The sequence below is a fragment of the Dipteris shenzhenensis genome, chromosome 3, assembly GCF_047967505.1.
Source record: "Dipteris shenzhenensis isolate YYH24624 ecotype China chromosome 3, Dip_SZ_1.0, whole genome shotgun sequence".
NCBI classification, from domain to species: domain Eukaryota; kingdom Viridiplantae; phylum Streptophyta; class Polypodiopsida; order Gleicheniales; family Dipteridaceae; genus Dipteris; species Dipteris shenzhenensis.
In genome coordinates this window covers 44,995,943-45,011,066 of record NC_141598.1, presented here as the reverse complement: position 1 = coordinate 45,011,066, position 15,124 = coordinate 44,995,943, and the positions used below count along the sequence as shown (strand labels likewise).

The window sequence follows — 15,124 nt, the reverse complement described above, 5'->3', positions numbered from 1 at the left end:
TTTGAGTGCATGCACGTTTTTGTATAGGCTCTTCTAGGGCCATATCAGCCCGTTGTAGGGTGGCATAGGTCTTTATAGAGTCATATAGTCCCATATAGGACCTTATGTTGATGGAAAGGAGGACAGTGTGGGGAGAGAGGTGAGTGCATGAGATTGTGGGAGAGTGAACGTCAACAATTTCTGACTATACGTTGCCTTGATAATGAGAAAAAGGGTGAATGTATACAAAACCCCTCGGGATTCCATATAGGGTTAGGCTCAAATCCTTGCTTGGAACACACACCGCACCACCACCACGCGCTTGCGCACACATACGTTTTCTTTACCAACCATAAGAGACAGTCAATCCATATATGTTGTAAAGCTGTATCACAGTCTTTTGTTGTCTCTGGGCTGCAGTAGACCCTTTTATTGCCTATTGCATATGTTTTTGTCTCTTTAGAAATGGTGCTCTCTTTTGTTTCCATGCCTCTGTATTGTTTGATAGAGTTTTGTAGGTGTGGTTACCGAATAAGCACCAGGTGTGCCAAAAGATGTTTGTGTCCTTACAGCCTAGACAGTGGTTGGACATTCATCAAACATTAGTGCTTTGCATTTTAGATTTTTATTTGACCTGTTCATCTCAGAATGAGCTTTGGCACAGCTTTTATCGCTGTATGTACATGGTAGGTTTCCTCCAGTTCCATACTCACAATCTCATTTTAGAAAAACTCTTCCTTATTAATGTAAGTGCACAAGCTGAATAGGAGTACTCTTCAATATGTGGATGTAAATTTCCTTCAGGATTTCCGACAGTTTGCTGAGCTGCGTAAAAAGCGAAAGCTTTTGGCAATATCAGCTTATGCTGCTGGAGGCATTCGTGGTTTTTCAAAAGAGGATTTTCAATGGGCTGCTTCTCAGGTAACCTTGTGTGACAGCTGAAGATATTGGATAACGCATAAAAGTTTTGTTATGTTATGAATGTCTCTTATCAATGTATATACTGCAATCTAACATGTAGTGCATGCTCAGGTCTGTCAAGTTTCTCTGTCAAATGCAGCAGTGGATGTTATCATTCATGTATTTGACAGTGATGGCGATGGAAAACTCAGTCTGAGTGAATTTTTAGGGGTGCAAGATTTGCGTGAAATAGGCCTTGAAGATCCTCTGCAGCCAGGCATAGTCCGTACAGTAAGATGTATATGGAACTGTGCGAAGAACAATTGCAACTCTGGATTATCATGGTGGATCTTCCATGATAAACCTTCATGTGATCTCTTCTGCAATGCATTCTTTCTATCTGGCCTAATCAAGTTCCATCAGGCTGTTCTCACAGAAAATGGTGGCCGTATGGCTGCACATGCTCTTGCAAGTTTCAAAGGGCAGTGTGTGTTGGAATGTGCAGCAATGGCCAAGTCATCGTGCAATCAAAGCATGAGCTCTGTTATGTAAGGTTTAGAAACACTAAAGTTTGATAAGGAGGAGATAGGGTTTCTTTTTATTTCGGTGCTTTGAAAATACTAATCTTGAGGTTTTAAAACTGTTCTACATATGCACGTTTGTGACTAACGTCTTTTAGATCACATCTAGGACATAGGGATTTTAGTCATGTAGAATTTTTACTTCGTCTACGAAGTCCTTTTATTAGTTCCCGAGTGTGCATGTGTGCATCTGGGTTATTGTGCAAGCACGTGTGCATGCATTGCAAGCTGTGTGTGTGTGTGTGTATGAGAGAGAGAGAGAGAGACAGAGACAGAGATAGAGACAGAGAGAGAGAGACAGAGAGAGAGAGAGAGAGAGAGAGAGAGAGAGAGAGAGAGAGAGATTACGATCTTCCAAAGGCCTCATGGTCCTATGACGTATAGGGACATCCAAAATTGATCCAAATACAAGCCATCGTGGGCTGGGGCAAGTGCAAGGGTGCATTAAGACCGTTGCCATATGTTGAGTGCTAACAAGAAAATCAAAATCAAAACCATAGCTGAAATTGCTGCAATGCGGTATGCTATGGTCTTGAAATCGAGCACCAAGTGTCTAGGGGAGATACAGAAGATCCTCCATTGGTGTGTCTCGTATTTGCGTACTCTCGTTGTGACGGGGGGCTTGGTCTTCGTGATCTTTGTCTCTGGAGGATCATATCAAGAGTGACTCCTCGGCTCGGGCAGTCTTCTTAGAATAGAGGCAGTGATGGGTTGGACCTTTTATCATGTGTGCTTTGGTCAGCCTTTGCATCACGCGTGGTGCCTCCACCCACCCACATTGTCTCTTCTCGTTGATCCATGGTGCCCTCATGTCAGCTATCTCCTGCTCTACCCCATTGTGTCCTCCAGTTGACTCGAAGGCATAGAAGCTTGTGATGTGTTGATGTGCTCGATCTATCTCCCGTGGCACTGTCACCTCCTACTATTTGATTTGTTGTAATAAGGTCTCTCGTGTCACATCATCTCCATCAAATAGAGGCCAACGCAGACTTGGTCATGGAAGTGGGTTAGTTGGGAGAGTGGTTAGAACCCGTGTCCCTCTTGAAAGAGACAGTGGCATCATCCTAGGAGGGACACGGGTTGTTAGTAAGCGAGGCAAGCACGTGCACACATGTACCCATGAACAGATATATATATATATATGGGGAGAGAGAGAGAGAGAGAGAGATTCCATCTACACACACACACACACACTCACACACACACACACACATATATATATATAGAGAGAGAGAGATGATATGATTCTATTAAAGTCCTCTTGAGGTCCTTCAAGATCTATGGAACTTATGATTAGTATCAACAAGTATTGATCTTTTACATCTGGGGAAATAGAATACTATAGATTGCTATAAAGTGGATACTTGTTGGACTAGTTTGTGTGCTAGTCCAAGTACTTTGTTTCGTGTTTCAAAACATCTTTTAGATAGATTCCTAGCTTTGTAGCTAGCTATTCCAATAGAGTTTTTAGGTTGTCTCGTTTGTCATCATATCTTTCTCTGAAGTGTACATAGACTCCACATCTTAGGAGTACATGGTGGTCATTTTTCACCTGTCCTAGTCTATCTTTGCTCTGCACTCTTATCATATGACCAACAAACTATGTTGCCAGGATGTGAGGATTTGCTTCTCTCATGATTATGATTTTGTAGTTGATATCTTTGCATCGGACATGGGTCCAATCGATATTGTCTTCGGTTGTGATTGGATGAAATCCTTGGGGGAGACTAGCATGGACTTGGATGCCTTGACACTCTTCTTTACACATAGGGGTAGATATGTGGTATTGCATGGCATGACAACCCTCTGGCTCTGTCTCTCCACGTCTCCTCTTCTTGATAATCCCTATGCCCTTATCATCTTATCCTCCATGTCTAGGGTCTGACGAGCGAGTAGGAGAGAGAGAGAGAGAGAGAGAGAAAGAGAGAGAGAGAAAGAATGAAAATTTATTAAAATCTTTGGAAGACCGATGGGTCTATGAGACTGTGAAAAGCTTGGTACAAATGAGTTGAGAGGGTGGAGCTACTAAACGAGCATCCACGCCAATGCAGAATGCAAAAAATGCAAATTGATAGTACTAAGTACATTATAGTTATGTCAATGGTCGGCTACATCAATCTCATCATCAGGACATCGGGGTGGATGAGGGAATGGAGGCATGAAATCGGCAATACAGTGTTGTCGGACAGGTGTGCACCTGTGACGTCTCCTGGTCATAGCTTTGTGCCTAACAAGGGCTATGATAACCCCAGTTAGTTGGGCTTCGACTCTGAACAAAGAGGGGATATCCTCAAGTGTAATTTGTGTGTCAACCCTCTGAGGTGTTGAGTCACTAGCTTTGGGTCATGATCATGTTGCGGCCTTGTATCGTGGGGATCCGTGCGATCTGGCTGGAAGAACTCCGTGATAGAGCTCTGAGAGGGATCTGCCAAGAAAGAAGTCTGCTCTTGTCTCCCTGGATTGAAGTAGCCTCTCGCAGTGCCTGGCTGCCTCATGAATGAAAGCCGCCAAGCATCTATGGTCTGGATAGGAGAGGAATCGAGACAAAACCCTAGAGCTATCTCTGAAGAGGCAATAGAAATGCTCTCGGATCTCATAGTAAACAACACACTTGAAGATAAGTGCTCCTCCATCTCAACCTCCTGTACACATAATGTGCATATGCGCCTCTCCCTGGGTAGGCCCTCTGCTCTGCTACTCTCGATATGAAGTCTATGCAAAGAGAATCGAAACTATCCAATAGAGATCCTCATTGAGTGGGGTAGGTGGATCTGTATGTATCCCAGTGGGTCAATGAAACCCTCCTTTGTGATATACAAGCAGTTATCCTTGTAGAAGCTGAGCTTCATTGGAAGCTTGCTTGGTTCGAGCCAGGTCCGGAATATGTGTAGTTGTAAGAGATCCTCACGAATGACCTGGTTGACCTCGTGTGACAAGAGGGGAGAAAATAAAGCGTCCATACTGTACTGGAGGGGAGGAATTCTATCCATGTGGAGCCCCAGTTTGTTCAAACCATCTCTGTGTGTGTGTGCATACTAGCATCTCTGGTCACCCCTTGCTAATAGTGCCATAGAGGAGGACAATGCTAGCGATGGTAGTTTGTTGCACCCAAAAGTGCAATCCCCGTACTCCCTGACTCGATATAGATATGTGATGACTTGAAATGCCCCATCTAGCTATAATGGGAATGGCCCAAACCGAGCCTGAATGATCTGGTGAGGAACGGATGGCTCACCATGAATCATCTGCAATAGCATGAGAACCTATAGCCACTCTATATCCGACAAATCTGGCCCCCATCAAGGGCTGCCATACATCCCCGCTAGGCAGACGAAGGAGTTAAAAAGCAGCCCCTTGGTACATGCATTCTAAAAGTGCGAGCGGAAGCACCGCCTCTCTAGTCTGGCCAATGAAGCGTATCCCTTGCCCAAGCAGGCTTGCGTCGTGGGTCTCATAATGAAGATGGGTCCGGAGAAGAAAACCCCAAGATTATGAAAACCCCATCAAACGTGAACTGCTCCTGTTGCATGACGGCTCGAGATGTATTGAAGATCATAACCTTTGTTTTACCAAGGTTGACCTTCAAATCATGAGACTCACAAAAAAATTGTAGTGTGTCGAGGTGTCTTTGGAGCCCCCCTCTGCTGAGGAAGACAAAAGTGCCTCATGATCTGCATACAACAATATCTGGATCAGCGTGCCAGCAAGAGAGCATCCATCCCCCCTGTATACGCATCACTATCTCGAGCTTGTCAATGTAGAGGCCAAACAGGGTAGGTAATAAAGGATACCCTTGTTTGAACCCAATAGTGCTCATGATCTTGTTTATCCAACCTGACCCTACCCGGACTCTGCATGAGACTCTCTCGTAAAGTGCCATGACAGCCCAAATGATCTCTTGGTCATAATCCAATCCTGTAGCCGTCACAGGAGGCGGGCTCTCAGAATAGTGTTAAATGCTTTGCGAAAATCCACAAAGCAACAGTAAACCCCCTCTACTTCCGTGCCCTCGCCTCCTCGTCGATGATACACCTAAGCATGACAATGTGATCCATGGTACCATGATCATGTCAGAAACTAGCCTGTCTTGTTGCTCTAAGTCCTCAACACTCTGCAAATTGACTGACCTCAGAATCAAGCACTGATGTATAAATCTTGGACATGACATGTCCAATCATAATGGTCCTATAATTCTCCGGGCTCATGGGATCCCTTGCCTTGTGGATGGGTGAAATAGTGTTAATGGTTCAAGTGCTTTTAAACCCCAAACAAACAGCTTGATTAAAGAGCTTTGCTAAGATTGGGGCTAGGAGGTAATCCCATATGCAATGAATTTAGTGCATACCCCCTCATGATCCTTTGCTCGTCGACCATTATGAAGTTTCATTGCGGCATCCTTCACTCCTCCCCTAGTGAAGAGTGTGCACGATGTGGGGCATGGCATATGTGAGAGGTTAGGAACTAGCTGATTTGGGATATCATATAGCGTGCATGCATAGTTATACCTAACCTGAGTGTCAGTGAGTGGTGAGGGGGACCGTCCCTTAGAGTTGTTACTAAACAAAATGTTCAGTATTTCCTCCTCGTTCTAATGAACGAATTCTAGTTTCTTTCTATGTACAATTGATGATACTTGCGTAGCGTCTCTAGTTCGTTCAGAAGATTGTTTATGGTTTTGAATCTGAGCTGACTGTGTAAAGCCTTACACTCATTATCGTACCAACTATTATAAGGTACGATCCTAGGTGGTGGTGATCAGGTGGAGCGAATGGTGTGAGGGAAGTCATGAAGGGCAGCCTCGTGTAGTGAGGTGATCAAGTGGTGGTGACCGAGTGGAGCGAGTGGTGTGAGGGAAGTCATGAAGGGCAGCCTCGTGTAGTGAGTGAGCGATCAGCACAGCCGGTCCTCTAATAGGGGTATGAAGTCAATATAAGTGAGAAGTATGTACAGACGGCCTGAGTATATAGGTGAGAGATCGTGGTCAAAGCATATGTCATGATAGGTGGAGTAAGGAATCTATGGGGTGGAAGGTGCTGTGCAACGGGGAGTGGAAATACTAAAGAATAGGTAGGTATGATTAGTTCCTGGAGGAAGAGGTGCTACAGTAAAATCAGTGATATGAGATGTGAAGGCAGGGGATCTCATGATGTAATCAACAACGCTAGAGCCCCCCCACGTGGAAAGCATGTGAGACCACCTGAGGCGGGGCCATCTATCAAGACCATTATAAATAATGAGTAGCCTGACTCGTCTACGACAAGTTGGAGTCCCGCTTTGCTGGGTCTCAAGGTGGGATCTTTAATTTCAAAAGATAAATTTTGAAGTTTGATGACCCCTTCCAACACTAGAACCGCTTGGCTTTCCTCACTCAGTGTAGGATTACTCCTTAGGGTATTGTTGTAATGCCTTCTTAGCTTTCCTAAAACCCCCTCTTTGCTTTCATACAAGGAATTTTGCAAGATTACATGTGTAATGCATTATATGCCAATGTAGTGCTAGATTGCAACACAATCAATCTTGGTTCATGGGATACATTAGTTTGAGTATAAATAAATAAGATTCATGAATTTGTTTGAATTAAACATGTTTGTATGCATATTCCCTCTCTGCTTTCATACATGGAATTTTGCAAGATTACGTGCATAATGCATTGTATACCAATGTAGTGCTAGATTGCAACACAATCAATCTTGGTTTATGGGATACATTAGTTTGAGTATAAAAAAATAAAATTCATTGAATTTGTTTGAATTAAACATGTTTATATGCATATCCCCTCTCTGCTTTCATACATAGAATTTTGCAAGATTACGTGCGTAATACATTGTATGCCAATGTAGTGCTAGATTGCAACACAATCAATCTTGGTTTCTTAGATACATTAGTTTGAGTATAAATAAATAGAATTCATGAATTTTTTTGAATTAAATGTGTTTGAGTATAAATAAATAGAATTCATGAATTTGTTTGAGTATAAATGTATATGTGCATGCTTCAATAAACACAACAAAAGAAGATTTACTTAAAAATAGCATACCTAACAAAATATATGCTCTAGAAAAGAGTACTACAAAATCTTACAAATTCATATATCTAGATATAGAGTGTCTATATCAGCTCCCCTAAGCAAACAGCCTACGTCTATGTCCTACCCCATGCACCACCACACGCGTGTGGCATCATCAATGGACGCCACCAACAAGTCTTCGTCTAGGTCTTTGTGCTTCTTTCTAAAATATCTTTTCTTGCACATTAGTTGTACTAGTTCATAAATCTTCAAAGAATTAATGTGAGTCATTCTTTATACCTAGTAGTGCTTCCACAAGGATTCGTTCATATGATATATAGAATAACTATGTGTTGTGGAGAAAAAATGTATGCTTTCTGCATTGTTTTTTTTCAGTATAGTTGGTGTACCTTAACAATACACTATAAAGAGTTTGCAAACTACTTTAAGAGAAACAACCATTACAACTAGCATTCCATTCTTGTTATGGGTTTCTCTTTGTTGCAATTTGCATCTTACATACTAATTTGTGGTTTCTTGTGCCAGCTATGGAGACAATAAACCCAAAGTACCATTGTCACTTAGGAAGTGGTTCTATAGATGATACCTTGCAAAGAGTTTTCTTACTTTCCATACAAAGAGAGTGGTTTGGAAGACACCAGCTTGGTGTCACCTTTTTAAGAAACCAACAACACATTTGGGAGAGTGCCAGTGTAACACTGTAGTGCCATTTGCTAGATGTTTACACATGTTGCAACCAAGGTGTAGACAATCCATTGGTGTGTCTCATAATCTAGTACTCTATATTTATTAGTGGCAAAAGTTTGATATCTGCACTATTCACCTAGTACAAGGACATTACTATTTTGAGGTGATGAGGAGCCACGTGTTCTCCAATGGGACCATATATTAATGCCATAATGATTATGTACATATTTGTACTATTAAATGGATAGACGTTCATTATACATACATATATAGGTTGGGGCACACCTTTCTTGGTAAATTGCTAGAATCTCCTGACATATTTCTCGCCTAGTTAAAAACTATGATTTTTCAATGGTGTGGCATTGATACTAGTTGTCTCCTTTTTTAGATTCAATGCAATATAGCAATGTTTATGGCTTTGCATTTTACTATCATGATGTGTATAATTTAATATTTTGTATGTTTATGCTTTCATACTATGTTCAAGGAATTATGACGGCCTGGTTCTTGTATTGAACAAGCCTTATGTTATGAATTAAATGCTAAAAATAGTAAAATGAATGCAAGAAGATGTTACTTTTGAATTTGATAACAAATTACATGTGCAAAAAGGGTCTCAAATAGTGAAGCTTCTATCTGCTTGACCCTTGTGGAGCATGGGCCAATGGCTCTTTCCTTGCTAGTATCTTCTTCTTAGTCCAAATCATTTAAAAGGAATCCTCATCAAGAATACCTTGACAACCATGTATTAGCATCACTCTTAGTAGCCCCACTTCATTTGTATAAGTGCTAGGGTTAATAGTGGTAGATTAGGGGCATTGTGAAAGCAATAAGTAGATGTGGGTAAGTTGATGTGCTAAGAGCATTGGATGGTTGGTGGGTCGATGCCTTGGTCATGGCTATTACTATTATTTTTTGATGTTAAACTCTGGACCAATGAAAGTGATACTTTTGTTCTTCTCTTGAACAATGTGAGCAGGTAGGTACCAATGGATTAAGCTTATGCCTTAGTGTTCAAAAATTTGTAACATGTTCATACTTAAGTATAAATTAATATAATTAATGGATTTTTCATCTTGAATAGAGGTAGTTTGTCACCTAGTTTGTCATCTGATCATTTTGATCCAAGGTGGTGGTAATGTGGTCCAAGTTGCTCCTTGAAGTAAACCAACTTTTGAAGATAGGGATGTGAATACAAAGATGCCGATGGATCTAGTTGATGTTGATGGATCTAGGAAGGAATATCTAGATCACGATATGGGAGAAGAAGGTGGAGATAATGACACCAGAATAGAAGAAGGTGGAGATCACGACATGTGGAAAAGAGGCACGGATCATGAATCATCTTATTGAAGAGAATGAGGAGGATCAAGTCTTAGGTAGTATAGACCCTTATGATATAGGTGAGTTGGGAATAGAACTAGAGATAGATTTATTTGGCGGTGCAAATGCTACTAATTGATTTGTCTGCTATGGAGAGGGATTCGTATCCTTGGCACTTTCACTTCTATATTACTTACATTATGTCAATTCATATATTAAGTTCATTTTGAATGTATGAGTATTTTGATCCTGCCTTAGTGGAGATGTTCTTAAATTTTAAATGGTCAAAATGATAAAACTTGCATGGCAACAAGATTTTGGGTCATATTGCAAAATAGTTTCTATAATTTTGTCTAGAATGCCAACGTAGGGTATGTAGGTCAAGATAGACGTTGGTATATATGCCAATACACCCATTGATTGCAACCGATGCCTATAAAAACCTACATACCAATGCCTATACTAACACATTTTGTGCCTGAAAGATATATCAACAATGTGCTAGTTGTAATACAAAAATTATTCTAAGGTACACAAAGCATCTGGGAATAAGCATCAAAAATTGACCCTGTAGAGTACTATTCCCTTGGCGATGACAAGGGAGAGTTATAGAGAGGGCCTTCATTTTGAACTATAAGGCTAGAGACCTTCATTTTGGAATACAAGACTAGAGACTATGTACTTGCAAAAGAATTAGAAATTTCAGATGCTTTTAATTGTGCATGTTCCTTGGCATTTACCCTTTACCCTTTAGGAGTGTAGTTAAAATGAGGTGCCAAGATCATAAGTAGAAAGAAATGGGGGAGCATCAAATTGAGCTTCTTATATATTGTAATGAGTTGCAGCCATGAAAAACATAAGAATACTTTATTTCCTACTCATGAGGATGAATATAAATTGCTATGGTTAGACTATTTATATGGATGAAACTGCTAAGATTAGGAATGAAAAGAAGGTAGGGAAAGGTCCACATAGTGAATGTGTGTTCGAGGGGTTTCAAGGGGGTTTTAAGTGAGAAATAGAGAGGTAACACTACGTTTTAGTCTCCACTCAAATCCTTAGAAAATAACCACTCTTTCCAATGGGGTATACATGTAGCTAATTGCTAGATAGATTGATCAATCGAGCATTACCGGCCCACCAAGTGAAACTTGTGGTTTCTTGATCGCGGTCACCTAGAGATAGAGTTTTCTTAAAGAGCACTTCCATGGGGAGGGCCTCCTTGGGGAATACAAGGACAAATTAAAGACCCATCCCACTAGGGTTATGAGAAACCGCAAAAAGCGATGGCTGATTCCAAAGAAGAAGGAGCTTATACAAGGAACAATTTTGTGACATAATTACCCGAGTGGTTCATGTGATGTTATGGTTACCCTTGATGGGCAATCCACGTGATGATTCAGGTAGTTTGCAAGGATATTCCTACTAAATAATATGTGGCCACATCGTAATACATCGGAATGGATAATAAGCTCTAATATAAAACACACCCCGACTACAGTCATCATCCAAAGCAAGTTCAATCAAGCCTAGAGCATACATCTAGCATGGAGGTTTAATCAACTTAGGGGGTTTTAATTAAATGTACATATTAATTTAGATTAGGGGGTTTAGCTTAGATTAATGTTTTAATTAAATCACCAATCAAATTTTTCGGTGAAAGATCTAAATTCCCTAACTTTTGCTGACCGAATTTCTGAATCTCAAGATGAATGAAACACAAAATTACAAACCTAGTGCAACAAATCCCGTGCAAATCCGATGTTTAGATTAGGAGATATAAAATTTAAGAATTTAGTAGAGCATAAGTTATAAATTTTAGATTTAGGATTAGGAGCTATATAATGCTAGATTAATTAATTAATTGAATAGATGCAAGGTTAGGAACACTCTAGTAATAAACGTCGGTGGTTCAAGCCCACATAGGAGCAGATAGTACAATGCCAAGTGGCCGTTTGTCATAGGTCGTAGAACTTGCTTTTCCTTTCAAGACCTTTTGCCTTTCCTTTGGGCAAGCATAATGATTCATTTTAAAATAAAAAATCAAAAAATAAAAGTATCCGTATCATATTAAAAGGTGGGGGGGGGGGAGGCCCTGAAAGAAACCCCTACAAAAGGTGGCCAAACAAATGGGCAAGGCCCTAGGCCTACACTCATGGAGTAGAGGGAGAGCTATATGCAGATCTACTTCCAGTGCCAAGCTAAGTCACCCAAGCATTGGCTTTCTAGAGGAACCAAGTAACCTTGTATAACCTGGCATAATGATTCATATTGTTAGCACTGGCTCTCCTAGAGACAGTGCTTAAGGATTGAAGTTGGCCCAAGTTTTGTGATTATTCAAAATTTTGAGGGAATTTTTAAAATACCTAAGCTCTACTTTTGGATGGGTAAGTTAAGCTAAACTCCACTTTTGGGTGAGGGAACTCCCGTTTTAGCACTTTACTGTTTCTATTGCATACAGTTCGTGCTTTCTCGTTACTGTGGTGTAATTGGAAGTCTTTTATTCTGTTCTTGTGCTCCCATCTATGGCATCGCCTGTGCTTTACCAAAAATGAAAGGAAAAATATATTTTTCAGAGTTTCAGAGAAAGACTCTCTGCTGAGTAGGAGAACGGATAGCCATCTTTCTTCCCTTTCATCAAAATATTGAATATGGTCCAGATGTTCTTATCAGTTTCCGTATGTGAATCCCCATCCTCAACGTGTAGGATCTTCGTGCTGAGCACTGTGAATATAGAATGACTTGAAGATGAGAAATTGTTTGGAAGTTCCGCATGGAAGAGACCTTACTGTTTCAGAACACGTAGTTTAGGTGGTTTGTGCCTGATCTTGCCTTCTTGAAGCTGTGGCTTTCCTCCTTTTAACAAGCAGCCTTGGTCAGGCCATTCGCTAAAACTCCCCTGAAAAAATACAGCCAAATCGAATGGCGATACAAATCTTACAGTGTGCAGATCGCTATTTCTCTCTCCCGCCCTGCTGAGTCGCTCCTTCTTTTTTCACTGCTACAGCTTCTTCCTCTTCATCATCCTACATTCCTTTGCATTACAGCTTTAGCAACTTAGTGTTCTGTAAAGGCCTTAAGAGGATTGTGTGCACTGGCTCTTACAATCAAGGGAGCAGTTCATGTTCTTGATGCAGGAATGCCATTAGAGTTGGAACCCTCCTCTCTTCATTCCCTCCACCCACAAATCTGGGGGAGGCTGCCTTTAGAGTTGCTAGATGAAACCATCTCCAAGCTGCCCTTCATCTCTCTTGTGAGGTTTGGGTTTGTCCACAAAAGATGGAGAGAACTTCCTTCAAGAGAGTTTCGAAAATGTCATGCCAAGGCCCCCTCCTTTTTGTGTAGAGAGAAAAGTACCGATAACTTTATCCTCATCGATGGTTCGGCAAAGTGGCATAGAAAACAAATCAGGTTCCTTCCCTCCCGTGTCCGTATTCTGGCATCGGGAGGAGGGTTATTGCTTTGTTGTGATTGGGATGATTTGCGATGCAATGGGCTTTATGTTTGCAATCCGATCAAAGAATGGAGGAAAATTGAGCGATGGAAAGAATGTAGAACACCATTGGCTCCGAACCCCAATAACTCCCAGTGTATTTGGACAGTTTCATCTTCATTGGATGGCCTAGAAAGGGCTTGAAGGATTGCAGACACAAAGTCAGCTACACTGATGCCACCACCATGCCTTGAATCTTTCATAGAGCTTAAAAGGGAATCGATGATGTCTAGCAGGGCTTCGGCATTTGCAATTTGTTCTCTCGGTCTGTGCCATGGAAAATTCCCAAAGCCTCGATTGTGAATTGAGGTCATGATGGTAGTTTTGTTTTGTTTGCTATCCCCACAAACAAGAGCTCGATGATAGAGAGGTCACCGTTTCCATTCTAGATAGCTCGCTCTTTCCTGTGGCGTAATTGGAAGTCTTTTATTCTGTTCATTTTGAAATTGTTGCCTTGTAAGGGATCTTGTTTGATGATACATGTGTTTTGTAGCTGTTCTTGTTGGAGGGGATCGTAAACTCCTTCTTTATGCATCTGTATCACGGCTTTTGTAGGTTTTGATGCATGATGAGCGGATATATTGTTTCATACATGCACTGCTTGTGCCGTTAGATTTCCATTTTCTTTTGTGATATCATAGGTCTCTTTTTTAATTTTTGCCTGTGTGACCATGCCATGCGCATTGCTTTGGGAGAAGACAGATGCAAGTTCAAGATCTTTAAAGTTATGCTTTGTTCTGATCAGATAGAAAAGAGCATGTTGTTCTTGATTGTAAAGGAGAGTGGACATTGGCATTTACAAAAGAGAGATGGTAGTTAAGGGCTTATACTCATAAAATGGAAACTGATAGCGCTAGTCCACTCAACGAAGCATCCAATACTACATGTATGTTTTTCCTTTTAAGCTTGGTCTTATTAAGGGCCTTGTTATTCTATTTGCTTGTATTGCAGGAATGGTGTATGGAAAATGGATGAAGAGTCAGTCAAACAAAACTCCCTTTTTCTCATCGGAAGCGTTAGTGCAGGTTTCTACATGATCCTAGGGATCACTATGATTGTTCTTTATATGGTTTCTTTGGAACCAGGAGAACAATTATGAGTTTTGGTTTCTTTTCTCTTTTGTTTGCAACATGCTACTATGCATTTTGTACCCCAGACTAAAGACCTGGAAAATTAATTTTTAAAGTTGCTCTCTACAAGGGGTCCTATGGATGAATGTGTATGGAACTCGGATCAATTTCTGCACATGCAGCTGGCGGTGTTGGCTGTATATAGTGGAGATGATCTGCTCGCAGTGTACCACTACTTCCAGAGTTTGGCAGTCGAGAACCCCTTCAGAACAGCAAAGGAAAATCTGACTATCATTATTGAAAAGGTGCTCTGTACTCTTTGCCTTGGATTTTAGATTCCAATCATCATCTAAAATTATTTGTGTTCTCAAGATTGATGTATAAGATCTCACACTTTGAAGTGGCTAACTTGTCATTGACCTCTTGGGATTGAGGCAACATTGCAGTCATCAAAGTTAAAACCTCGCAAGGCTGCACAAGCGGCCAAAATTATGGGTACTAGAACTTGCGAAGAGGAATGGTAATCAAGAGCTATTGGATGACTTGATATATAGCTTTTTCATTTGTTTTGTGCCACTAAATGGTCTATTGTTTACCAGGACAAGGTGTGATAACAAAAATATGAATTTGTATTATTGGATATGTGCTAACCTTATAAAGGTATAAATTGTGATCGGAAAGTGAATGGCATGGTTGCAATTTAAAAAAAGAAAGAACTATATTCAAAAGTTTTGGCATGACTGCTAAAATGAAAACTATTAGATTACATTCAGCAGTGAGCTGATTCTGTGAGTACTAGTTTATGCTAGATTATTTGAAGGATTACAAAAAGTGAATTTCAATGTCATGACATCTCATTAAACCTTTATTCGCTGAAAGTTTAAAGGGAATAAATAACTCAATGTGATGTCCATGCAATGCCTCTGACGTATTTACTCTGATTTTGGCCATTGCGAGTAAATGCTACTTAAGTTAGGGTTCCAACTTAAGGGAGGATTGGTAAGAGAAGGCCCAATCAATCCTCACCTATATCATAAGAGAGATAATGTAAGGTGCAAACTTT

General features: G+C 40.7%; 2 protein-coding genes across 3 annotated transcripts; both read left to right on the top strand.

Moving 5' to 3' along the window:
• The first annotated feature begins 376 nt into the window (after positions 1-376).
• Positions 377-1,431, top strand: LOC147903871 (uncharacterized). Its single transcript, XM_087372353.1, has 3 exons — positions 377-665; positions 784-900; positions 1,012-1,431. The coding sequence occupies exons 1-3, from the start codon at positions 534-536 to the stop codon at positions 1,429-1,431; spliced, it is 669 nt and encodes a 222-aa protein (XP_087228479.1). The 5' UTR covers positions 377-533.
• Positions 1,432-11,955: 10,524 nt separating this feature from the next.
• On the top strand, positions 11,956-14,603 carry LOC147903870 (nonsense-mediated mRNA decay factor SMG7-like). 2 transcript variants are annotated; one of them, XM_087372853.1, is made up of 3 exons: positions 11,956-12,176; positions 14,244-14,366; positions 14,508-14,603. In XM_087372853.1, the coding sequence occupies exons 1-3, from the start codon at positions 12,150-12,152 to the stop codon at positions 14,583-14,585; spliced, it is 228 nt and encodes a 75-aa protein (XP_087228979.1). In that variant the 5' UTR covers positions 11,956-12,149; the 3' UTR covers positions 14,586-14,603. The 2 variants fall into 2 exon arrangements, with proteins under 2 accessions (XP_087228979.1, XP_087228978.1); XM_087372852.1 differs by having other exon boundaries at positions 11,956-14,016.
• Positions 14,604-15,124: the final 521 nt, after the last annotated feature.

Coding starts and splice junctions, on each gene's coding strand:
- LOC147903871 (XM_087372353.1), top strand. CDS start 534: ATGTTTGTGTCCTTACAGCCTAGACAGTGGTTGGACATTCATCAAACA. Junction 666..783: donor TTTATCGCTGTATGTACATG/GTAGGTTTCCTC, acceptor AATTTCCTTCAG/GATTTCCGACAGTTTGCTGA. Junction 901..1,011: donor TTCAATGGGCTGCTTCTCAG/GTAACCTTGTGT, acceptor GTGCATGCTCAG/GTCTGTCAAGTTTCTCTGTC.
- LOC147903870 (XM_087372852.1), top strand. CDS start 13,876: ATGTATGTTTTTCCTTTTAAGCTTGGTCTTATTAAGGGCCTTGTTATT. Junction 14,017..14,243: donor CATCGGAAGCGTTAGTGCAG/GTTTCTACATGA, acceptor CTGCACATGCAG/CTGGCGGTGTTGGCTGTATA. Junction 14,367..14,507: donor TGACTATCATTATTGAAAAG/GTGCTCTGTACT, acceptor GCAACATTGCAG/TCATCAAAGTTAAAACCTCG.